At 31.9% G+C, this 27,335-nt stretch overlaps 1 protein-coding gene across 1 annotated transcript; it reads right to left on the reverse strand.

Annotated features, from left to right (window-relative positions):
• Positions 1-312: 312 nt before the first annotated feature.
• On the reverse strand, positions 313-25,454 carry LOTGIDRAFT_152644 (hypothetical protein; the record flags this gene model as incomplete). Its single annotated transcript, XM_009053168.1, has 6 exons — positions 313-443; positions 3,110-9,505; positions 22,656-22,715; positions 23,436-23,492; positions 24,790-24,863; positions 25,393-25,454. The coding sequence occupies 6 exons, from the start codon at positions 25,452-25,454 to the stop codon at positions 313-315; spliced, it is 6,780 nt and encodes a 2,259-aa protein (XP_009051416.1).
• Positions 25,455-27,335: the final 1,881 nt, after the last annotated feature.

A 27,335-nucleotide genomic window follows, 5' to 3' on the forward strand; every position in this document is an offset into this window, starting at 1 on the left:
CAAATTTATTAAAATGCAAAGCAGATGATGTGTATTACTTTAACTTAATGCCAATTTTATTCATTAATTTTAAATGGTATTACATATCACGTCCAGTCTTTTATAGGTCTAGTAAGTTAATTTGATTCAAAAAATTATACCTTTAGTAAATATGTAAATATTTTCACACTTCAAATATACCATTAATTAGCTCAATATACCTCAAATTAGTATCCAGATAAGATGATCTACACAACTTCATACAGCTTATAATTTGAAACAGATGTGTTTTCATCATGCTAACGAAGTTCGATATATATGTGTTATTTCTTTTCATCTTAAATCAACACAATTAGCCAAAAACCAGTTTATACCGATATTTATATCCATATCCTCCATATCACGAGATATTAATGATAGATGCCTACTTATGGCCTGGGTGTAGCCTTTGTTAAAGTATATACCTAAAAAAACATCATATCCCAATATCTCATCAAAGCTTCAGAATCAGATAAAGCATTCTACCTTATGGGTTTGTGTCTTCAAGCCAAAATGATAATCTTTTGAAATATAAATGAAAGATTTATGTCTAACAGATCAATTTGGTAATATAAATTTTATGGATGAATAATATGCACTTTATTTCTACACCAGGGGGTTATAAATAAGTAATAAATAAAGATATTTAACACGAGAGGTGTCAAGATTAAAAATCTGATATCTAACATTTTGATCAAAAATGAGTTCTGTAGCCAACATGTATATCAAAATGTTTGTTTCGAGGTAAGTAACAACCTGATATTCTACTGAAAGTTACTCAATGAATCTACTTTATTGGTTTGCAATTGAGTCACCTCAATACATTTCCCTAAAAATGTCTTAACCAGACTTGATTGATCGGAGGGGCAAATAATATATCCAGAGGTGCAATGGGTTATGGTGTTTAATTAAAGTAATGAAATGAGACATGATGATAATGATAAATACTAATATCAATGATTATTTTTGAACATTCAGCAAGCTACTTTCATGTATTGGTATGTGACAATATCTCTCATTCAATAAAAAGTGAGGTTATTTTAATAAGTTGGTGAATGGAATCTCGATTTTTTGGGGTTTCTGTTGGAAATTATTGGAAACTTAAGGCAGTGGACATTAACCACTCCCATCAACTACATAACCAAATATCACAGTTACAAAGCTATAAATTATCATATACTCAAACTTTGATGAAATGTGTTAATTACATCCCATTACCAACTATCCCATATCATATCATATATCATATATTTTGTCATCAACACATTGATCACCCTCACTTAATTCAACACACGGCATACAAGCCTGGCCAAAACTCAATTCTTAAAATTGTAGAACCATTAGAGTGAAATTATTCTCGAGAAAATTACTAAAGTTTGTTTATAAGCAGAATTAATATTATCAGTATATATAAGATGGTTTGTCTGATTCCCTAAAAACTACCCATAAAAGTAATGGAATTACCCAATAGTAATGTTAGAGAACGTTGTTCTATTGTTCATTTTCTTAATTTTTTATACTTTTCAACTAGATAAAAATGAACAAAGGTAAATAACTCTGTCTTTCATATACAATGAAATTAACATCTAACCATATTTTTTTTCAGTCAAAATTAAAATGTTACCTTCAAAATATCTGGTTGTAATCTTAAAATATCTGAACAAAATTTGCAATATTTCATTGATTCGTGTGAAAATTGGTATAATTTACTTACATTATAATAAGCGACTAAACAATTATGTCATATTTGTGACCATGGTTACAATTACAAGGAATATTACCAAAGATAAAATTGCAAAGTAAGCCCTTTCACTACAGTAAGGTAAACTAAGAAGTAATCTAACTACATAAAAACCATAAACAAATCCAAAGTTTATTATCAAGAGCAATATCACACTGTGCAACAAATTTCTATATATTTTCTATGTATGTCAAAATCAATAGAAATATTTAAACAGAATTAAAAAACATGTTGTTGTTACTTGTTTTTTAGGTTCTGTTTTAATATTTCTATATCGCTCTACAATTGATGTATTGAGCTCTATTTTCACAGTGGAAATATTATATTATTGTCAGAGTCAATGTATAACTGTTTATTTTTCTATAGTATTTCGGCAGTTATACAATATGATGGTCCCACATTGATTTGATGTCTGTTATATCTAAATTAATGACATTGCATGTGTTCCAATCTTTAGCAGAAACTGTAACTATCTTTGTCATACAGAGAAAAAACTACTTCTGAATCTTAAACAATCTGAAAAGTATACTACCTCTAAGGATGATTAAAATTGAAATTATTAAACTTGGCCAAAATAAGTCTTTGTTCATCAGTGGACTTCTATGATGTCATACAACATAATCCCTTTTTAATCAAATAAATCCATAAAAATAAGTAATAATTTATCAAACTAAGTAATTTTGAAACATTCTTAGAAATGTGTTTCAATTGTTATTTAGTTTAATGGATATTTAGTCTTAGATAGTGATTCTTTTTTTCGTCATAGTACCTGGTGAGTCCAACTGATGCATATATACTATTATTGAACAATTTAGAGACTTTAAATTGTTATGTCCATTCTAAAGTAGTATCACTTTAAAAACCAAAACTCACAGCGTCTCTTATTTATTATTTCTATATAATTTCATAAATATCAAAGCTCAACAAGCACCTGTGTTTCAAGTCCAAACATTACTAATATTGTTGGTGTCAGCTGGAACATTTACTTCATTTACATACTTTTATACATAGTTTCTCGAGTCAGATCCCTTTTAGACACGCCTTGCAACTATGCACTTTCGAATTTGAATCTCAAGCTTAACAGTTGTCCCCACATTTAAGCAATCTGACCTGTTACTACTCTACATACTTTAGGGAAAGTTGAATTTGTGGATTGGTTTAACCATGAATCCATGAAAACTGAGCAGCAAGTTTTCACAGTATCAGTGTCTTACCAGTTGTTTATTCGATGTCTATATAGTCTGTCTCTTTTCGTGCAATACCATATCTATTGACAAGTAACCAACCTGAGTACAACATGCACAAGGCATATGAAGACAAAGAGATGGAATTGAAAATTTGAAGACCTACCTGAATCATACAGAACTTCATTATTAAGCTCTCTTTTCTTTCTAAATTTTTGTTTCTGCTTTGAAACTGTAGATTTGTAGTCATTCTTAACATCTCTCTCAGAACAACTATCTTGATTTGACTTTTGCATTCCAGACTCTGTATCAGCCAATGATTCCAGGACTTGACTTCTGCGTCTTTTTCTAATAAGAATGTCATTATTTTCCATTTTATTTTCAGACAGCTCCTCTCTTAACTTCTGAACCACTTTGAGAATTTTTTGTTTCTCAGATTTTAGTTTCTCATTTAATTTAAGTTCTTGATCAATATCTTCCAGTTCGTCACAAGAATATATGAGAGTCTCATCACTCATTATCTCTTCCATTGGGCTACCCTTCTTCCACACTTGTGTTTCATCTGTATTAGCTGATCCACAATCAGACATTGTATCCTCTCCTTCATCTTCCTCATTTTCATCTACACAATTTGTCAGCTCAATTACAGGACTAAGTTTGGGTGGACTTAGATCAGAGGATGAGGAGAAATAGAAAGGGGAAGATTCCGATGATGCAACTGATGATGTTGATGCTATAGTTGATGAATTGATGACTAAGTTATTGGCTGATATGTGACTACACACTATGCGACTCAGTGGAATGGAAATATGAATGTGGGGATTATTATGGTCTGGTTGTCTTGTTAACTCCGTTTTTGGACTTCTGTCACTGTTTGGAACATCTAATTTGTGTTCTACTTCCTCACTTTCCAAAATGTCAATGTTAGGTAATGCTTTTTGCTCAATAAAAGATTCTGAATTGATAATTTTGTCAGAGGGTCCAGTTATATTAAGTTCATTTGTTTGTTCTTCATATCTGTTTGACCTTATTTCATTCACACCATCACAAAGTTTTGACATATCATAAGAAGATTTAACTGGCTCAGATATTTTCAAAATTGTGCCCAAGGAAGAGTTAGTAGGAGTCAAAGAAGCTACTGCATCTCCTGGCAGTGTATGTGGAAACGTTACTACATTAGTACTATTGACCTCAGAGGATGACACTACTTGTTCCTCACTGTCCTTTACAGTCACCTGAAGCCGGCTTACAAACACATCTGTCTGATTTGCCTGACTCAGTTGAATTATTGTCTTAAATTCACTTGGATCACTTGTCAACAACTTTTCAGTTAAACTGTTTGTGCTTATTTTAAATAACCCCTTGTCCAATGGTTTTTGTGGTAGAGATGTCCATTTAGTATCAAATTGTTTAATAGATAAGATAGGTCTAACAATTGAATTAGTGGTAATTGATTGTGGGATGTATTTATTAGTTTTTGTTGGTGCAAGATGTCTTCCAGCGTCAATCTGTGTAGAAAATGATCCAACTGTAAAGGGAGTTCTTTCTATGTTAAAACTCTGAGCATCACTATTAGATTTAGATGGAAGGTCATCACTTGAAGTATGGGATATCATATGACTTGAGGGCATGGCAAGGGAACAGTTCTGATTGAACTGGGCTTCATTTGAAACAGGAACCTGTTCATTTTCTACAGTTTCAGGTCCAGCAATAGGAAGTCTTGAAGTCTGTTTATCATTTGCATCTAAGGATAAGTATGTAGAACATGGTCTTAAAACAAATCTTTGGGTATTAATTTGCTCTAAGGAAGGAATGACTGTGCATAATGGACTTCTAACAAGAAGTTGTAGTTGTGATGGTTTGGCCGTAAATTCACTTATTGTTTTAATATCATTGGGTTCTGATGGACCTACTTCAGAATATGATCCCAATTCTTTAGTAGACTGTGATGAGGATGGAGAAACCTCAACTCTTGCCATCAGATCAGTTTCAGGTACCATTGATTTAGGATGTGTCATATGATCTACTCCACTTGTGCATACATTTGCCATGGAAACTACAGGTAAAACATTCTTTACAGGAGAAACAGGACCTGAATGTTCAGTGTTATCAGCATCTTGGAGTATAGTTTCATCACTTTGTTGATGCTCTGTCACAGAATTAATATCTACAGGAACTGGTACTGGTTTAGATAAATCATTGTCCGTACCAATTGATTCTGTCCTAGGTTTCTGTACTGTTTCCTGGGACTGAGTCTTTGGTTCTTCATCATAATCATAAGAAGCAATTCTTACAGGAAGCTTCATTCCTTCATTGATACACAAACTTTTTGTGTAGTATAAAGGACACCCTTCATACAAGTATCTTTGATTAGCAATATCAAGCTCATTTGGTTTGAGTTTTGATTTTTTGTCATCATTTTTCACAAACTCCAAATATGGCATCTCTTTACTGTTATTTTCAATTGATTTCTTATCATCTAGTTTATATTCCAAATTATTTTGGGAATCAGGTAACTCTGAAAAGCTTGAGGAAGTGCTTGCATCATCAACTTTGGAAATTACAATTTGACTACAGCCCTCCAAACTATTCTCATCAACTATCAATGTAAAGTTGTCAGAAGATACTGCATCTGGTGTCTGGTCAGGTAGAGCTGTACTTTCCACTTGAACCTGAGTTGCATTTGAAACATCTGAATTTTTCTCTTCAACATATACATCATTCATATCAGCACAAATCGAACTGGTGCTATCTGGTAAATCATTTGTAACCTCATGAACAGTTTGTAACACATCTACAGACTTCTCTTCTTGAAATTGCTGACCAGTACTTTCAGGAACTGTTTGTAGAATTTCCTCAGCGGAATCAGTGTGAGACCCACCATCCTTTTGAGGCAAATTTGTGGGAGTAAACTGTTGTTCTGATGCATCATTATCGGAGAGTAAGCTTGGATCATTAAAAGGTTGTTCCATTTCAACTGGTATTGAAGCTAAATCTTCTGCAACACTAAAACTGATTTTTTCTGAGAGTGAAACCTCAGCAACAGGTTGAGATTGTTCTGTATCAGGTTTATTGGTAGAAGATGGGCTTGTTTCACTGGAAAAAGTAGATACTTGCAATGTAATACTTGGGTCATTTTCCTTTCCTCTACTGGCAGGAGTGTCTTGTTTTGATTTTTCATCTTCTACCAATTCTTCTTTTTTGTTTTGTGAAGAACACTCTTCTGCTACATCACCACTGTACATTGATTTTTTGGGAATATTGTTGATCAACTCATTCTCTTCAATTTTAGAAACATATTCAGATATTGATGAATTAGAGATATCTTCATAGAGTAACCTTTTAGGCAGTGTAAATATGGTATTTTGATCTGAGTTATTTCCAACTGGTTGAGGACCATCATTTGAACTTGGTGCAATATGATTTGAGAAGTTTTTTTCCAAAGAGTCAAATGTAGATGGAGTATTTTGACTTTGTTTTTCTTCCCCTTGCTTTTCAATGTCTTCAATCCTTTCTTTGTCAGAAGATGATTCATTGTCGTTAATTTCATTTGTGTTGCCAACTACTTCTTCTTGAATGGAAGGTTTAATGCTATCTCCCTTGTCTGAAGGCTCATGTATATTTGTGGCCTCTTTTAAACCTTCCATTTGCTTACTATTCGCCATGAGAGAAGTGGATGGTTGGTCTATTTCATTATTTTTTGATATTTCAGGACCATGTTCTTGTTCACTGGAACTACTGCATAAAGTTTGAGAACTTTCAATAGTCTTTCCATAACCAACAGAATCTTCAGAAATCTTTAAAGAGTTCTCATTCTGGTCTGTGTGAATCAATTTGTCAGTTACGTTACTTTCACAGATTGTGATGTTGCAAGGTTCAACTGAGATTTTGCTCACAGTGTCAACACTGACTACACAGTCCCTAAGCATGACCTCACCGTTGCTCTCCATATTAGTTGAATTATACAAATTTTGTATCACAACACTTTCAATAATCTCAGGACAATGTTCACTAATTTCATTCGAAATCACACTTTGCTGGTCTTTATCTACAAATGGAGGGTTGTCTGATATGGCTGATGTTTGACAGCCTTCTTTGTTACTTTGAAGTAACACTTTTTCCTGTACATATGCAAGTGATGTGTCAGCTAAAATTTGCTCTGAAAGGGATATTTTGCGCACTGATATTTCTTGAACTAGTGTTTTTGATTGTTCGTATTCAGGAATTTGATTTAAGATGGGTGTTCGAGTCAATAAAGCACAAGAGACAGTAGCATGTTCTAACACTGTATCTTCCACAACTGTAGTCTCAACTTCCACTTCAGACACAAATGATTCCAAAGCAAATTCGTTCAATTCTGGATCCAGGAATTCACTTGATATGGGGGATTTCACAGATATTACAGATGTTTGAAGTTCTAATGAACTAGATTTGTTTTGATCACTGTTATTGTTCACAGCTATAGAGTCCTTAGAAGAAGTATTTTCATTTAGAGCATTAGGAACAACATTGGCAGATAGAACCTCAGCATTATCCAACACATTTTCCTCTAAAGCAATGTTATTTGTGGTTGAAATACAGTGATCTTTATCCATAGCACCATTCGGCATACAAATTTTGTCTCCTGAAAAGGAAACGTTAGTACTGGATAATAGTTCTGACACATTATTTAAGGTTTGTTCTTGAGTTTTGGGAATAGTATTTAAGTCTTGGTCTTGAATTGCTAAAGCTGACGATTTTAGAGGTGTTGACCTATTCTGTTTAGCTCTGGAGTCACTAACAATCCTGGATACCTTGTCTATTGATGAGTAATTCTTTTGTGATTTGGAAAAATTTTTACCCTCAGGTCCTTTTCTTTCTCTGCTGGACCTTTCTGCTACATCCCATCTGCTAGTAGGCTTTCTTTTCTGGATATCATCTTTGATCCCTGTAATAGTTATTACCTCATCTTTGTCTGGTATAATGGTGGTGGGATCATTAGTGCTACTTATTTGTGGATACTGAATTGACAAAGAAGATTGTTTATTATTATGTGAGGATTCGATCGGTTTCTGCTCACTTTGTTTATGTTTGTGATGCTGTTCAGATTTAAAGTTATTTTTCTTGTTGTGGTGACGACGAGTTTTGTGGTCTCTATCACATTGTTTCTGAGTAGCTCTAGTTCTTCTCCTTTCATGGAAGTCATCTTTACATTCAGATCTCGCTTGATGATTAACAGGCTTCCTTTCATCATTCCTACTTTTATCTCTTAATAAAGTTTGAGAAACTTTACTACCACATTTTGATATATTTCTAGAATTGTTCATAGTTCCTTGGAGGCTATTTCTCAACTTATCCAAATTAAATAAATGTCCCTTTTTCAGGAAACTCTTTTCAAGACTTTTAGGACTTTCCTTTAATTTGAAGGCAAGGGTACTGCCATTCGAATTGGTATTACATGCTTTTTGAAGTGTTTTGGACATGGACATAACTTTTGGATCAACCCAAATGGAGTCACAATTTGTAGAAGAGATTAATTTCTTAGTGTCATCCAACTCTTTCTCCATAGAGCTCAGAAAGCTTTCACGATCACGTTTTAGTTTTGAATGTTCACAGTGTATTTTCAATGAATCAGCAGCTTCTGAACTGGGTTTGGTAATATCGAAATCTGTCTGACCACACTGAGCAACTGTTTGTTTTGAATCACCAGTAGTCTTGTTCACAATTTTCAACTTATACTTCCTTCTAATACTGCATGGAATTTCACTTAACATTACTTTGGCTTTTTTAATCCAAATATTTTCGTAATCTACTTTTGAAAGGGGTGGAAACACTCTTATTTTGATGCATCTGGATTGGGGCTTCCTTCTTAGATTTGAATTATCCACAGGTTTCTTTAAAACATCTTGAACATTTGGACTGATACTGTCATCCATAGGATCAGAGTTATTATTCAATTTCAATGGTGCCTTATTAGGAGAAGTGTATTTATTTTCAGTTTTACATGTCTCTGTCAAAGCAGTTTTTTTGTCTTGATCAATATTTTTCTCTTTACCTTTGGACATTTTAATTATTTTGGGATTATCTTTACCAATAATATGGTCTGTTTTGTCATCACATTTTGTACCAGTTTCAGCAGTGGGTTCTTTTTTCTTACACCTGACTCTATAAGTATCATAAATGGATCTTTCGGTTTTGTTTACAGAAGGTACCGCAACACCAACCATGGAAGTTTTGAGTCTTGGATCCCTAATATCTGGAAAGCATTTCTTTGAGATTTTTTCTGAATTGTCATCCAATTTTGGCTTCTTCCATTCAGTAACTTTCTTATCTTGTTGGTAACATTCTCTCTCGTATCCACGTTTTGAGATTGTTGATTCTGAGATTTTAGACAATCTGAATGGTTTGGTATATTGGTTTTCACATTCAGAGGATCGAGATAAGTTTTTCCGATAAACGGGTTGGAGGCCAGACAATTGATCAAGATAATTGTGCATATCTTGACTGCTAGATATATAGTTGTTATCATACATCTTTGGGTAGACATGATCAGTTGACCAGAAACAAGCTAGCCATTGAATACCTGAAACGACAAAAAATAAAAACAAATCAAAATCTGATGATTGAAAGGATGTAAATCTGGATCAATCTGTTGCATATGTTTAAATTATTATCACTGTTTATATTTGGTATTCTGACCTTATACGCAGAATTCCATATTTCTTTTACAAGGATATTATCATTTCATTATTCGGGTCTTTCTAGAATGTCTTTGGGTGCTCCGATTTGACAATTATCAGTCCTGATTACACCTCATAGCAGTGAAGTGTAACAGGAGTTGAAACGTGCTCTAAAGATTAAGCCAATTTGCTTCTAACCTTATTCTTTAGAAACCTGATTGTCCCCAGTTGTAAATTAACCCATACCAATGTAAAAAGTAACATGGTTGTATGCTTCAAACTTATGCCTTGCTAGATGTCTACTATAGCCTCTTTTGTCTTATATATTTTGAACACATTGGACCTCTTAAATGATGGTTTTGCCTTTTAGAGACTCACAAACAAAAACAGGGTAGGTCACTGAGCATAAATCTGAGAGTGCACATACTCAATTTTTCCCAGAAACAAGTATTCATATGTACCACAATTGAACCCAACAATTACAACTTTTATGCACAAAAGTTAGATATAAACAATAATTCAAATTTATATTGAGGACAGGAAATGATGAGAAATGTTACTCAAATAAAGATAATATTAGCCTAAATAAACACAATATATTGATAGTGAGCTGTTATTCAGAGGGGAATTTGATATTATACAGGAAATATGATCATCAGAATGTTCAAACTATCATTAAACGGACAGTCTGATTTTTTAAAATTGTCTTTTGAGTCTTGGTGTAAAATACTTCTAAATGTATGTAAAACATTTAGAGGAGTATGGCCCTAAAGTGATAGTTTCAATTTGAAACAGCTTAACAAATCGTTGCCTAGCAAGATACGCCCACTTCCCTGATAAATTTTCAGCATATCAAGGTCGGTCGTTAATCCATGTGAATTCATACTTGTCCAAGATATTTCTGAAGCCAACAAACAGGATTTCGTAAAATTCTGACATAAACTCAGCTGTGGCCTCTATCGTGTTCACAGGCCACATTCACATAAGTAAGTGTAACATTCACAAATTTTTGCATGATTTTACTAAGTCAAGAGCATGTTCATGGAAGAAATCGTCAAATTCAAACATTACCAAGATTTCTTTGTTATAGATGATCACTTCAAATTTCATTAAATCCAGATGAAAGCTCTACAATGTTCACAAACAAATTTTGATGAGTTTTTACTTAGACAAAGGCAATAACTAAAAAATCATCAACTTAATACTTGATTAAGATCTCATCATTATAAATTTCATTTAAATCTGATGATTAATGTATTCAAGGGCAATAACTCAAAAACTGTACATGAAAAAATCGTCAATTCAAACATGACTAACATCTCATCAATATGAATGATCACACCAAGTTTCATCAGGTAAAAATTGTAGACTCTATTTCTGACACGAATATTTCTGATCAAAATCCATCTCTTGTTTTAACCAAACCCTTTGCACATAATATGTAAAATGTAAGATAGCTTGCCAGGCAAGGTAATATACGCCCACTGATAGCTTTGTTTGAAATTGAATATTTGTTAGAAAATAGCAAACATAGACACCAGGAAATATTCAACTTATACCCAAATCCATCACAAACTGTGCCATCACAAGTTAAAAATCAAACACATTTGTAAGAATAACGGCAATAACTTGTATTCTATATTTCAAAAGGTTTAGTTTTGATTGTTCATCAAGTTGTCAAATTTGTTTTAGACTTCTGCTTTGTAGAATAAAAATTACGTGTTGTACAAGATTTTTGATCAGATTTATCCTTGGGTGATTTCAATAAGTCTGTCATGAATTGTGTATTTGCAGATTATATTCAAAAATATAGGCAATAATTCATACTACATATTTTTCGATTTTCCTGATTTTTCTATAGGGTTTATCCTTGGGTGAATACGAACACTCATACCAAGTTTCGTCAAAATCTGTCAAGAATTGTGCCTTCTAGAGTGTTTACGAGCTAAAAATTGAACGGTTTGCAAGAACAAGGGCAATAATTCATACTAAATATTTTTCCTATAGTAGCCTACTTATCCAGCAACTCAATTCAATCTCCCAAGAAACAAAACCTTTCCCCTATGACCCATGTTTAATTTCATTTTTGTATCAGCACAATTGGTGAAAATGAAATGATTAAGCAAACCTTTTCTCTTGAATGACATTTATAAAATGAAATCAGATAAACTGCTGCATCTTGGGATGTCACATGACTAAGCTATGATTGGATATCTGTCTTGGATTTTCCACTTGGTCTATTTATAGTATCTTATGATGCTGTACATGTATGGTGGCTGGTTAGAGACATGTTAAATGATTAAATTAAATTTTCTTATTTGTTAACCAAAATAGTTTCTCAGGAAAATAATGACATCTATTGTAAATTGTGATTATGAACAAAAAAATCGTGACTTGTAGAGTCTGTCAAGAATTGTGCCTCCTAGAGTATTTACGAGCTAAAAATTGAACGCGTTTTCAAGAACAAGGGCAATAATTCATACTACATATTTTTCAATTTCCCTGATTTTTCTATAGGGTTTATCCTTGGGTGAATACGAACACTCATACCAAGTTTCGTCAAAATCTGTCAAGAATTGTGCCTTCTAGAGTGTTTACGAGCTAAAAATTGAACGGTTTGCAAGAACAAGGGCAATAATTCATACTAAATATTTTCGATTGCGCTGATTTTCAATAGGGTTTATCCTCGGGTGATTACAAACACTCATACGAAGTTTCGTTAAAATCCATCAAGAATTGTGCCCTGTAGAGTGATTACGAGCTAAAAATTGAACGTGTTTTCAAGAACAAGGGCAATAATTCATACTAAATATTTTTTGATTTCGCTGATTTTCAATAGGGTTTATTCTTGGGTGATTACGAACACTCATACCAAGTTTCGTTAAAAGCCTTCAATAATTATGCCTTCTAGAGTGTTTACGAGCTAAAAATTGAACGTGTTTTCAAGAACAAGGGCAATAATTCATACTTAATATTTTTCGATTTCGCTGATTTTCAATAGGGTCTATCCTTGGGTGATAATGAACACTCATACTAAGTTTCGTCAAAATCTGTCAACAATTGTGCCTTCTAGAGTGTTTACGAGCTAAAAATTGAACGCGTTTGCAAGAACAAGGGCAATAATTCATACTTAATATTTTTCGATTTCGCTGATTTTCAAAAGGGTCTATCCTTGGGTGATAACGAACACTCATACTAAGTTTCGTCAAAATCTGTCAATAATTGTGCCCTGTAGAGTGTTTACGAGCTAAAAAATGAACGCGTTTGCAAGAATAAGGGCAATAATTCATACTAAATATTTTTCTATTTTGCTGATTTTCAATAGGGTTTATCCTTGGGTGATTACGAACACTCATACTAAGTTTCGTTAAAATCTTTCAAGAATTATGCCTTCTAGAGTGTTTACGAGCTAAAAACTGAACGCGTTTTCAAGAACAAGGGCAATAATTCATACTTAATATTTTTCGATTTCGCTGATTTTCAATAGGATCTATCCTTGGGTGATAACGAACACTCATACCAAGTTTCGTCAAAATCTGTAAAGAATTGTGCCTTCTAGAGTGTTTACGAGCTAAAATTAACAAGGGCAATAATTCATGCTAAATATTTTTCGATTTCGCTGATTTTCAATAGGGTTTATCCTTGGGTGATTGCGAACACACATACTAAGTTTCGTTAAAATCCGTCAAGAATTGTGCCCTGTAGAGTGTTTACGCGCAATTATGGACGGACGGACCGACAGACATGGGTGACGACAATATACGCCCCCCATTTCATGTGGGCGTATAAAAATGTAAAAGAAAGGGTTTTTATATTATAGTATGACACACAAAAAGCCATGTTTAAAAAACAACAGAATGTCCCTTTAACCCTTTCAAACTCCAGTTTTTCCCCTTTGAAATCCAAGTATTTACCACAATGACTTAAATGTTAATTTCTATGAAAATCTCAATAAATCTTTGACCTTTATATGACTTAAACCAATCATGTTAGTTTTCAAACATATAAAGCAATGTCTAGTTATGGTAGAAGCTGTGTTTTTAACACACTCATATGAAAATGTTGTTTTGCCATCAATCAATTCTTTTTGTGTTTTGTTTAGTTTTGTGAGTCAGTCCATCAATATTTCATGTTAGTTCAACATTTTTCATTTGTTTTGTCAAAGTTTGTAGGGTTGTGTGAAATATAAACTATTGCTCTTAAAGTAGAAAAAAGGCTTATTATTTATTATTACAACATTTGGTCACAACTCCACTAGCAGGTCTAAGGCACCAAGAAACTTAATCAAAGCAAGTTAGGCATTATTGCTCAGTAATAGGGAACTTATTATCTATTCAAGCAAATAGGTAACTAGTATTCTATTCTATTTCTAATAGGTAGCTAGTATTCTATTCAAGCAAATAGGTAACCAGTATAATTTTATTCATGCCAGTAGGTAGCTTATTATCTATTCAAGCAAATATATTGCTATATAAATATTCTATATATGGCAATTCAAACAAAGAGGTAACTTGTATGCTATTCAAGCAAATAGGTAAGTAGTATTCTATTCAAGCAAATAGGTAACTAATATTCTGTTCATGTCAATAGGTAACCAGTATAATTCTATTCAGGCCAGTAGGTAGCTTATTATCTATTCAAGCAAATATATTGCTATATAAATATTCTATATATGCCAATTCAAACAAAGAGGTAACTTGTATGCTATTCAAGCAAATAGGTAAGTAGTATACTATTCAAGCAAATAGGTAACTAGTATTCTGTTCATGTCAATAGGTAACTAGTATAATTCTATTCATCCCAATAGGTAACAAATATTCTATATATGCCAATTCAAACAAATAGGTAACTAGTATTCTATTCAAGCAAATAGGTAACTAGTATTCTGTTCATGTCAATAGGTGACTAGTATAATTTTATTCATGCCAATAGGTAGCTTATTATCTATTCAAGCAAATAGGTAACAAATATTCTATATATGTCAATTCAAACAAATAGGTAACTAGTATGCTATTCAAGCAAATAGGTAAGTAGTATTCTATTCAAGCAAATAGGTAACTAATATGCTATTCAAGCAAATAGGTAGCTTATTATCTATTCAAGCCAATAGGTAGCTAGTATTCTATTCATGTCACTAGGTAACTTTAATTAGTAATTAATCAAGCAATTAAGAAACTTATTATCTATTCATGCTGATTGGTAACTTAGTACCTATTCAAGCAAATAAGTAAGTTATTATCTATTCAAACCAATATGTGACAAGCTAGTATTTTATTCATGCCAATAGGTCTATCTATTGCTGCAAAAAGGTCACTTATTATCTATTCAAGCAAATAGGTAACTAGTATTTCATCATGCAAATAGATAACTTCTAATCAATACAGTTTATAAATTTAGTCAGACTCATTGTATCTAAATATAGGTTTTGACATAGTTCATATTCACTCTTATTATGAGAATTTTATTTAAGGTCATGATAATCCCTTTTCTGGTTTTATGTGTAAATTCCATATGGACAGTTTAAATCTTTGGGTCTAATTTGATTGGTTGAAAACATCTAGTGTTAATTAGGATAGGACAGTATTTAGACTTGAAGATTTCACACTGTTAGGTAGGATTTATCTTTATGATTTTTTGTCATTAAAATTTTGATTTTTATGAATAACAGAATCCTTGGATAATTCTTTTTTTACTATGTAAAAACTCAAGAAAATAGTGTGATAATTGTGTGATAATAGTTATCTGCTATCAGATGTTATTAAAGAGACAGATTCGCCATTTAAAGGGTTGATTTAGGTCTAGAATATATCTAAATAGTCTACAAGGGTACTAATATTGTACGAAAAATCGTATAATTCCTTTAAAAATACCTCAAGCTGGGAATTTCACTTCTTATTTCTCTACAGATAATTCTGGAAGAAAGCTTGAATGTGTGCTGTCAACTTAGCAAAAAATTTCTTTTCTGAGACTGACGTACAAATGGTGAATCGGTCCCTTTAAGATTTAGATAGCACTTACATTAGATAGCACTTACCACAATGTTATCATTTCATTTTTATCCTCATATCTATGTTGATAAAATAATAGATATGTCACCTTTAACTCAATCTTATCAAAATCAAATTACATTTTTGTTTCTTTTTTTAATATATATTTCCAACTACAATGTAATCTGACAATTTTTAAATCGTAGTTGCTTTGTAATGAAGCTATTTGAACCAATCAAAGCGTGTAATGAAGAACCTGTTTCTTTGCTAACTATGACGAATTGTCAATCTGATGAAATAATGCTTTAAACCTAAGCACCAATTAAATATTCCAGAATCTTATTTTGCAAGTTATTTTGTTTGATTTTTCTTTTATTCAAATTATTGACATTATTTTAGATCCAATTAGATTCATTAAATCCATATAAAAAAAAATGAAACAATCAAATAAGGCTTACAATTAATTTATCAATCATCTCTGAGTTACACAGTTTACATTGTGTCCAAACTACAGACACTCACAAGTGAGAGAAATTACATATTGTCAAATCAATATTGGTCCTTAAATATTTCTAGGAAAACTCAGTCAATCAAATCACTTGTTTAAGACACTTTGTGTACAATATGATTGTATCCTAATCTAAGATATACAGGATGGCCATGCATTTGAACAATCCTACCTTAGTCTCAGAAATGTGAATTTTTTAGCTTTTCAGTAATAGGATTCACAGCTCACTATCGAAATTTAGTTATCAAATCCATGTGTTTCCATATTTATCTGCATTTGAAAGTTAAAATGCCGACTTGCCTTATTCAAGACGCTGCCATTATGTAGAATGGCCAAGGACTTGATAATCAAGTATTATCCGTACACTGTGTTTTTTATCATTTACCTTATTAACAAGGTACCCAGATAATGTAAACCATGCCTATTAAAACAAAGGTAATAGAACACCCTATTTGATGCAGAAATGAATCATATCTCTTATTTTATACATTATATTTTGAATAGAAATGACCTATTTATAATATTACTGATAACAGATCTATCTGGGAAAGAAATGGTGTTTCATATCTTACATTTCTACTCCTAATTGAGCTAATATCCACTGACAGTAGAAATCAGAGGAATTTGCTGGGACAGCAGAATTACTACCAAAATCCTATACATTTTGGGAAAATTCCATCAGAATCTTACCGAGCACAACACGTAGTACATAGAGCCTCAGTTTATTATTATCTGTATGACCGATACTTTGATAGGCATCACTGGGTTTCCCGTGGGAGAAACGTTCAAAGTTATTGACTCATTCCATACAAGCTCATAAAATTCATACAATTTCATTTCATTATATTTGTTCTTGTTCTCCATTGTAATCGAAAAAGATAACAAGGTGGATTTTTAACTAATAAATTGGCTTAGACAATATTCCAAGGTCTCCATGCTGTAGCTTTGTTTTCAATACAGAATGCAGCAATTTGATAGGATTGTACACTAGCCAATACAACCAATCAAAGTCCTGGACAGAAAGACTCTTAATAGTATACCTGAGTGTGTACACTTTCTGTTAAGCCCTCTGATTGGCTGAATTTGATAGTATACAATCTATTACAAACTTCTGTGATACAAGAATAGTGGCTTTTGCAGTCAATTTATAAGACGAAGTTCATATTAATAGCTTGATATTGTGAAGATGCTGAAGGGAGAATGACTTTTCCCACAGCTCCAATTTGTTTTAAAGCATTCAGAATGAAGATTAAAACAAATACATTGACATGTTATTATAATTCAATCAATATACTCCACATTGATTATCACACCAGATATAAAATTCTATTTCTTGCAGTTAATATTTGTTTATTTTAACACAATGCATGTAATGCAGACATTCTTCAATTTCATTTTCTGGTGTAATCTATTTATGATATATACAGATTCTACATGAGATGTGGGTGTTTAAAATGAATATTTACATTTCTACTATCACTCCCTTCAATAAACCAGTTAGCCAAACCAGTGTTTATTTTCCAATAACTGTAGTTTGTCACATGACAATAAGGCGTATGAATACATCGGAAAACAAGGATTGACCCAAGTTTTTTACATAGAGTTGGAAAGCGATTTTGAAACATGTATTTTAAATCAAGCCACATTAAACAGATTCTGTTTTTTTTTAAGAAGAAAGTGTTGGTTTATAGAAAATGGAAATATAAGGAATGAATGTGGACCTTGTTATCGCCGGGTCATTTGTCTTGTCACATGATAAACAAGCGTTTATTTCCCCATAACGATAACAAGATCCACATTCATTCCTTAATTGAACGAATGAATGAATGAAATAAGGATGATATTTGGAACAGATTTAAATTCATAGTAAGCACAAATAAAATTCAAAGTATATGTGAAACATTGGGATATAAAATTTATTATTAGAATATTACATTTCAATATCAATAGTCATCTGATGACAATGACTCATAAACGATACAAAACCTAGTAACAGCTATTAACAAATATGAGAACTGTTTTCAAATAAATCAATAGTAACTACAATATGCCTATTACTTCATTGTAGACAATCCATTAAAAACATATAATTATAAAGAATTATCCAATTCTAATCAGAATAGCAATAAGGTTGATCTAGACAGTATCACCCACTCTAGATCAACATACAGACAATATCACTCACTCTATATTGACATACAGACAATATCACTCACTTTAGATTAACATACAGACAATATCACTCACTCTAGATTAACATACAGACAATATCACTCACTCTAGATTAACATACAGACAATATCACTCACTTTAGATTAACATACAGACAATATCACCCACTCTAGATCAACATACAGACAATATCACTCACTCTATATTGACATACAGACAATATCACTCACTTTAGATTAACATACAGACAATATCACTCACTCTAGATTAACATACAGACAATATCACTCACTCTAGATTAACATACAGACAATATCACTCACTCTAGATTAACATACAGACAATATCACTCACTTTAGATTAACATACAGACAATATCACCCACTCTAGATCAACATACAGACAATATCACTCACTCTATATTGACATACAGACAATATCACTCACTTTAGATTAACATACAGACAATATCACTCACTCTAGATTAACATACTTGTAATTGATACACTCACTCTAGATGAACATACAATTGATACACTCACTTTAGATTAACATACAGACAATATCACTAACCCTAGATTAACATACAATTGATACACTCACTCTAGATAAACATACAGACAATATCACCCACTCTAGATTAACATACAGACAATATCACTTAATCGAGATTGACATACAGACAATATCACTCAATCTAGATTAACATACAGACAATATCACTCAATCTAGATTAACATACAGAAAATATCAGTCACTCTAGATTAACATACAGACAATATCACTCACTCTAGATTAACATACAGACAATATCGCTCACTTTAGATTAACATACAGACAATATCCCTCACTTTAGATTAACATACAGACAATACCACTCACTCTAGATTAACATACAGACCATATCACTCACTTTAGATTAACATACAGACAATATCACTCACTCTAGATTAACATACAGACAATATAACTTACTTTAGATTAACATACAGACAATACCACTCACTTAAGATTAACATACAGACAATATCACTCACTCTAGATTAACGTTAAAGTCTTCTTAACAAATCTGTTTCTGGTCCACTACAAAAGAATAAAAGATGTTCACCTAACAAAGCTTGCATATTGGTAAAGTTAGAAGTTAGTCAGGTAGAACAGTTTTCATAATACAAAGGTAATCAGAATACGATGCTCAGAGCTAAAATATAATATCCCGTTGAATATTTTTATCAAAACAGATCATGTACTTATCCTATAGCTGTTAAGACCTAGTTGACTTGATAAGTAGGATTTCTATTTAGTTCATTTAGAATTTCAGCACTACTTTCCTTGTTATTCATAAAACTTGAGAAGCAATGGGGGATGGTATAATATGGAAAATCATCCAATTGTCACACTGAACAGTTACAAACCCAAATGCTTGATCTTGCATTTGCACTGAACTTTCTTTCAAATTGTTCATTTACAAAGGTTTGTGGAATTAGGAATATTTACAATATTATTCATGATATACTACATGTCACTGAGAGCCTGTCATATGGTTTGCATCATTAGCATTTTTAGTCCATAGAAATATATGCTAATGTAAGATATCTTTTGTTGGAAACACATCTCCTTACACTAGCTGCTATCAATATGTTGTTTTGTAATTACTGTTTAGATTTTTGGTTTTGTTTTGTAGTACACTCCAACACAATATCATTTGACGGTATCATTCACTGACACAAAATAATCAAAGATATCAAATAATTACATTATAACATACAACATTATTACAGTAATACAATATATACACACATTATTATTGAGCAATATTCACAATTGATAATTAAAAAATCTTTACAACTTCTAATACATGTTTACAATACATACAATACAAATTGCTCTGATTATTCTTAACTTAAATAATAGTAATTTTAAAGCCATACAACTTAAATGGTAATAATTAATGAGTTAAATCATTTGATCCAATATTCAATTATGAATCAAATGAAGATATAAATAAAGGCTAATCTGTTTCAATCTGCTTAACTTAACTTAATATCAAATGCATCAATATTGCAACTACGGTTCATACCATTTACAGGTCAAAAGCAAAATAATTTAGAATGAGTGATAACCAGGAACAACCTGTCAACATTTTAGTAACTTGGCTACCATAACAAAAAAAAACATCATACACTTAAAGGGACAGATGTGCCATTTTTAGTCTTCAGAAGTACTAGAAATGTACAGAAAATCACATAATTCCTTTAAAAATACTTAAAACTCAGAATTTACTCACTATTTCTATATATGTCTTTTTTATTTATCACAAAGTATCTTAAATTGGCGAGTTGCCATTTTAACATTCAAACATATATAATTCTGGATACAAATTGATTTGAAGGCTCAAATTTCGACTGTAAACACTATTACGGATTTGCTCAGCTAAAAATGTCCAATTTCTGAGAATAAAGCATGATCAGTCAAAAAAATTATTAAGGTTCATTATTGTAGTTTATTAGGGACACCAGTTCAATTAAAATGAAACGAATAAAATTATCTTCTTCAATCTAATTGAGTAATGATATAAGAAAATATCTTTTATTATTGCCTTGAACAATATCTGTCTATAATGTTAATCAGTAGGCTATAAGTCAATTGAATATTCTAATATGTAATCATACACCATCTGGTTACCTTTTTAACCTTTAAAATTTGTGGTGTAGGTAACCATAGTATTAATTCATTTCATTCTAATTATGTTCCTCAATAGTTTATATATAACTGAAAAAGGGGATTTGTTCTTGTTAATCTTCAGAAGTACTAGAAATGTACTAAAATCTAAAACTAGGAACTTCTTTTCATATTTCTATAGATCCTAAGTCTTTTTTATATATTGCAGTGACACAAGAAATGACATCTCCTCTTTTTAACTTACAAACGTGAATAATTCTGGACACACATGGATTTGAAGGCTAAAATTTTGACTGTGGTGAGCTGATTGGTGTCATTGGTTAAAAAAAAAATTATCACTTTAAATAGCATACACTTTTCACTTCCCTTACTTCTGTATTTAGGGATAGGGATTCAACAAAAGCAGTTCCCAAGACAGAAAAACTAGAACAAAATTATGACCAATAAATTTGATAAAGATTTTAGTTACCTATTCACTAAAAGAGAATAGTTCTTGAAATCATGTTTTTGTTAGATGGTTTCTTATGTCATGTATCCATTGACAAAGGTTTGGTCGTGTAATGTGAGGAAAAAAACATTGGTCAATTGTCTAATATTTAGTTACAAGTATAACATAGAGGGATGCAGATTTGCATGGAACCTTCTATTTTGATTCTGTTGATATCTTTATAGTCCTGGTTGCAGACCGTGACTCATCAACTTGACAATGAATCATCTACAACATATGCAGCAGTATATGCAGACCTAATTTGTATATTCAAATCATATCAAAACCAAAAATCATACACATATAAGATCTCATTAATCTACAGATACAAAATAAGTTTCATGAAAACCCAGTAAAAACTACACTGTATTGCATCCAAATTTTGATCAGTTTTATCGGAATCTTCTTAGTCAGGGGTAATACCTCAAAAACAGTTCATACTTTAGGTGTATAAATAATTTAATCATTAGTTAGAATATCTGAACATCAAGTTGATTTGTTTTGTTCTATTTTAAATGAGTGTTGTCACCTGCTGAGACAAACGGCCTCTGTGAAAGTTACGTTAGCGATCTACAACATATCACGGTAAGGAATGGCCACTTTTTAATATCACATGATTCTGGTAATTTAAATATTAGAGGCAGGTTGTTCTCTACTACAAGTGTTTGTAAACAAAGTCGATGAACAAAACATGCATTCAAACTGATAATAAAATGTATCATTGGATAATCAATTGTCACAATTGATAAGTGTGTGTCAGAATTATCTCCCAAAGTATCTGAATTTAAAAACTAATTTAGGTCGCAATCTGCTATATACAGGAAGTAAAGAGTCTCGCCCAAAAAGACACAAAGAAATTCACCATTCATTACCGTGTCAGTTTCAGCTTTCAGTAACTACTGAGAATTGCCCAATGCTGCTGAGAGACGCTTTTAATTGAATGTTTCTACCTGAGTCCACCTGAAGTCACCAAATAAAATTTCTGATATAGAGCAAGTTGATGGGGAACAGCACAAACTACTCTTTGTTGAGATAAAATGTATAGGTTGAAATGAGTATGAGTTGCCGGAATTGAAAAAGATAGGCCTTCAACAATTTAATGATCCTCTATATAATCTTATATATTTATCTATATAATTGTGTTGCTGTGTTACCCCAGGGTTTTGTGTATTGTCTTGAATGTTTGTCATCTACATCAATAAATAATAATCATCACCTACCGTTTTCACTTTTAGCATGTAATTGATGGGGTTTAACCATTTCTCTAATATCAATTCCAACTCAAAAGGACAAGAAAATATGCATAAAAAGTTTAGTATGAGGTCACTGCAAGGTTTCCCATTATAACTGGGAAGGGAAGTAATTATAGATTGCAGAAGATTACCTTAAATACTTTACTCATGACCTGTCAAAAACATAACAATAACTTTTTTGATTGAACCTTTCAAAAGGAACAGGTTTGCCATTTTGGGGATTGATTGGGGTCTTGAATATATGTAAATTGTCTTTAGAAGTACTAGAAATATACAAAATCGCATTATTCCTTCAAAAATACCCCCAACTTGGAATTTCACTTTCTATATATGTCTTTTCTATATGGCAGAGTCTCAAGGAAAAAGGATAAATAAATAATTCTGGACACAAATGGATTTGATTATTGATTAGATTAACTAAAAAATTCCTGTTTCTAAGACTAAGGTACGATTGATTAACACGGATGGCACACCAACCCTTTAAAAAAACATATAAGAAAACTATTTATTACTCTTCTGTCAGACCTGATGGATTCCATGGAATGTGAATTACAGTGTTTTTAATGAATTACTATAGTAACTATAAGCTTTAAATGAATTATATTCCTGATCAAACAATTCTAAATCCAACATTCCTGAAACTTATTCAACATTGAAATGTGGCCGACTGACAAGAATTACTCTGATAACAAAATAAGTTCAAAACCATCAAATGTTCGAGTCTGTCTATGCATAAAGGGCACTTACGCTGCAGCTTCCATTTGTATCTTTCCAATGCTACAATCTCAGTTTTTATGGCATTTTCTGGAATGACAACAGGAAATGGTTTTCATCTAAACAGAAGTAACATCTGTTTCCAGTAGAGCCCTTAATATTAACAAGCTATTTTGAATCCCTTAAAATAGTAATTTACTCACTATGCTTACCCCTTAAAAAAACATACACTCTGATAATTAATACATGATAGTTGAAAAATCCTTTTAAAAACATCAACCATATAAGGTAATCTATTTGTTTACTGCATCTGCCTCTCTAATGAAATGTCAGGAAACAACACCAGGAAATTCTCAACAATTAACCCTTCCTAACTGTTAATATTACATAGACTATACAATCAACTTGTCATGTGACTTAGTCAGACATCTTCATACTCTAGTTTCTATACAATCATAAAGCTTAACGTGTCAAACAAGCTCATTCAAGCATATGCAAACTACATATCTTATTGGCAGAACATCACACAAGTCATTGCTACAAGAATCCCATGATGTTCAGCTGTTTCCATTTTGAATTTAATTAAGTTTATATGGTGTAATTAATTAAATCAAAAAAACTTCTTATGTCTTTATGTGGCTCAAAAGTTGATCTATGCATATACCTTCTATACTATGCTTTTGGCAGAGTATGACCCAAGTCTTAGTTTAAGGTATCCTATTAAAAAGATATCTCTTACCTTAATACAAGGAGTTTCCACATGAAATTAATAATGATAAATGATGCAATCCGTCACTCAAAATCACTCTCTATCTTCACTTAATCTATTAAAGATCTGCAAAAAAATTCACCAACATAAATCACAAATTAGTCAATTTCAATTAGTAAAAAAGTACAAGTTGAACAATTAATAAATAGCCTATAGTATATTGTAGTTTTTTAAGCTGATAAATAACCATAACAAAGGAAGTATAGACTGTATTCCACGTCAGACGTTATGATTGGTAGGTTAATAATGGTATAATATTGATTCTTACCACCAAGTATCAGATGACTTTTTATCTAGTCAAATAAATCGAGAACATATCAACACATTGAGTTTATAGGTAGTTCAAAATATTAGAAAATTGAATAGGATAATGTTGATATGAACAAATTTGGACCCTTGCCAAAATTTTTATTAAAGTAAACATGTCCCCATTTTAGATAAAAAAAAAAATTGAAAAAAACAGTTTTTATAGATAATTTACCAATTTTGATTGGTATTTTGCAGATAAATTATTCCATTTTCCAATTTCTCCAAAAAATTAATAAGCACAAAATGTATAAGTTTATAAGAGAGAAAAACCTGGAATATTGCAGATATTACATAGTTTGTTTGATCTACCTCGAAGTTGTACTTTACAAAGTATGATCATATCTGCATAATTCAAAAATTTGCATTTATACATTAATATTAACCTAAAGGCAAAATTATAAGTGAATATAAAAGATCAATATTTATGAATTTGTTAATGGGAATCCAACTTTAATAGAGACTGGTATTGTAATGCGTAGTGGTTGTGTAGCTAGTATAAAGGAAACGTAACTTCACTGAGCTATTCAATGTTGGTCAGGTTGTCAAGCGACACACACAATCTATAAGAGAATGCACTTGTTTCTATTGAATAACTAAATAACTGTAAATTCAATCAGCATTATGTTATATTCTCAGGACAGTCATATTCTTTATAATGCACATTTTAATACAATATATTCAAGTCTTTATAACCTTAATAAGGTTATACGTTGACGTGGCTTTATTTGTCACTGTTATTCTAAAATTATAATAAAATTTATTTAGGCCTACAACACAAATCAATAAATTGACTCATCTTACAGAAAATACATCTGTGATTTTATTGATTTTTACAAATTTCATTAAGGTTTTGAAATCTAATTTATGGAATTTAACTTATTCATGAAAATCATTCTGACTATAAAAACTAACCACAAACCACATGAGAGGAGACACTGGATGTGCCACAGTACCCTTGAGCTGTTAGCAACCATGTTTGAATTTTGAGGGACTTCTAAAACAGATTACTTTGTCTGTTTATTCCAAATCATAAAATTGTGGTGCTGAATTATGCTCCTGCACAATTCAAACACATTTTTAAACCAGTGACACAAGGCTCGATTCCGGCAAATATACATATAACTGTACAAATTACATGAGATGACACCTTAACCCTAAACAATTGTAATAAGCAAGATAGAGTGGAGTTCTTAGAAACTCCTGTATCATGCTTACTCATCCCAAAAATGCAAACCCAGCGCCAAATAGTATAAATTTCCAAGCCTAATGAGTCAGTCCACAGTATCTGTTAAACGCCCCAATTGACTGATGAACATACGCTAAGTCAGAGCTTTTTTTACCATTCTCTCTCATTGGATAAAACAAGCAGCCCCCTTATCTACCAGGACATTTGTTGTTTCATGTGGTTCCATTGGGGGAGTTCTTGTTGATCTCAAGGGGAACATACAATATCAGAAGGTTAAATTTCTCCTCACTTGTTAAAACTGACTTGTTTAGGAGCGACATACTGGTAATGTAGGCCTATTTAATTAATTTTGCAATGACCGGAAATCAAGTTAAGGAATGATAACTCTTACCACAATGTCATACTATGCCACTACAGCTTTTTCTGACAATTTTAGACTATCATAAAGCCAGGAAATCTAGATGCTCCACTTTTATGGCAATGTTACAAAAATTAAAATTTGAGGAAATTTAAATTTAGGTTATATAGGCTATGCAACCTTCAGCATACAGATCTATGACTAGGCATATTTACGATTTAACAACAGAAAGTCACTCGATTTATCACAAAATTATCTGAAGCAAGCCTAGGCCTACAATTTTTCAGTCCCAATTTGCTTTCCGTTGACGACTGTTCCTTGACCTATGACCTTGAAATGGAAGAAAGGTCACGCCTATTGGGCGACTCATGCAACCAGTGACAAATTCATTGCTCATTTTGAGTCGTTTCTTAATTTTATCTGAATCATGGTCACACTTTTACAGCACAGTCCTAGCTATTCTAGTTTTATTCTATTTTATTCATCATCAAGTTAAGTAACAGCGAAGACTTCTTGATATGACTTAGCCCGAAACTTTCTGACTGCCGTTGACTTACAAACCTTCGAAAATATCCGATAAATCCAAAAAAATTAATAAAATTGCAATTAACTATTGAAAAACGCTTAATATTATGATTAATACTTAGTTTTAACTATAATAATGTATTACAGTTCTATGGTTTTAAGAATTTTCCAATTTTCAAGATTTTACAGGGATTCTGTTGTAACTTTATGACACCAGGTAAGTTCACTGATGAATATATACTCAGAATGAACATAAAATTTAATTCTTAAGAATGGTCAATATAAGACGTAGTTATCACTTTAAGATGCCCTACAGATTACAGTGCAATTATCAAGCTATCATTTCTATTTGGATTATCGTCTTTTGGGTAATAATGTAGATCTAATCCAAATATTTTAAATTAATTGTATAAAGGAAAATCACCAGGCTGTTGCCAATAAATGGCGGCGATATTGAATCGACAATGCAATATCATGAATAGGATGTTAGGTGGCATAAATCACGAAAAAAACTCGGAACCAGCGGGAACCAATCAATAAGTGGTTGAAAGGAAGTATTTTTCTAAATTATATTTATATCGAGTGAGAATTTGAAGTTGATCACACTTTATATATAAAGACTTATTTTTTCCAGTATACATAGGGCAGAATTTCCACTATCCCTAGCTATCAGCTTCAAAACGAAAGCAATGTCTATTTCGGCAGCGATAATAGACCAATGAATTACGACACTTTAATTTTCAGGGTCAAATCTAATACAATTAAAGTGCGTATATTGCATGTATT

This window comes from Lottia gigantea, assembly GCF_000327385.1.
Source record: "Lottia gigantea unplaced genomic scaffold LOTGIsca_2, whole genome shotgun sequence".
Classification (NCBI taxonomy): domain Eukaryota; kingdom Metazoa; phylum Mollusca; class Gastropoda; family Lottiidae; genus Lottia; species Lottia gigantea.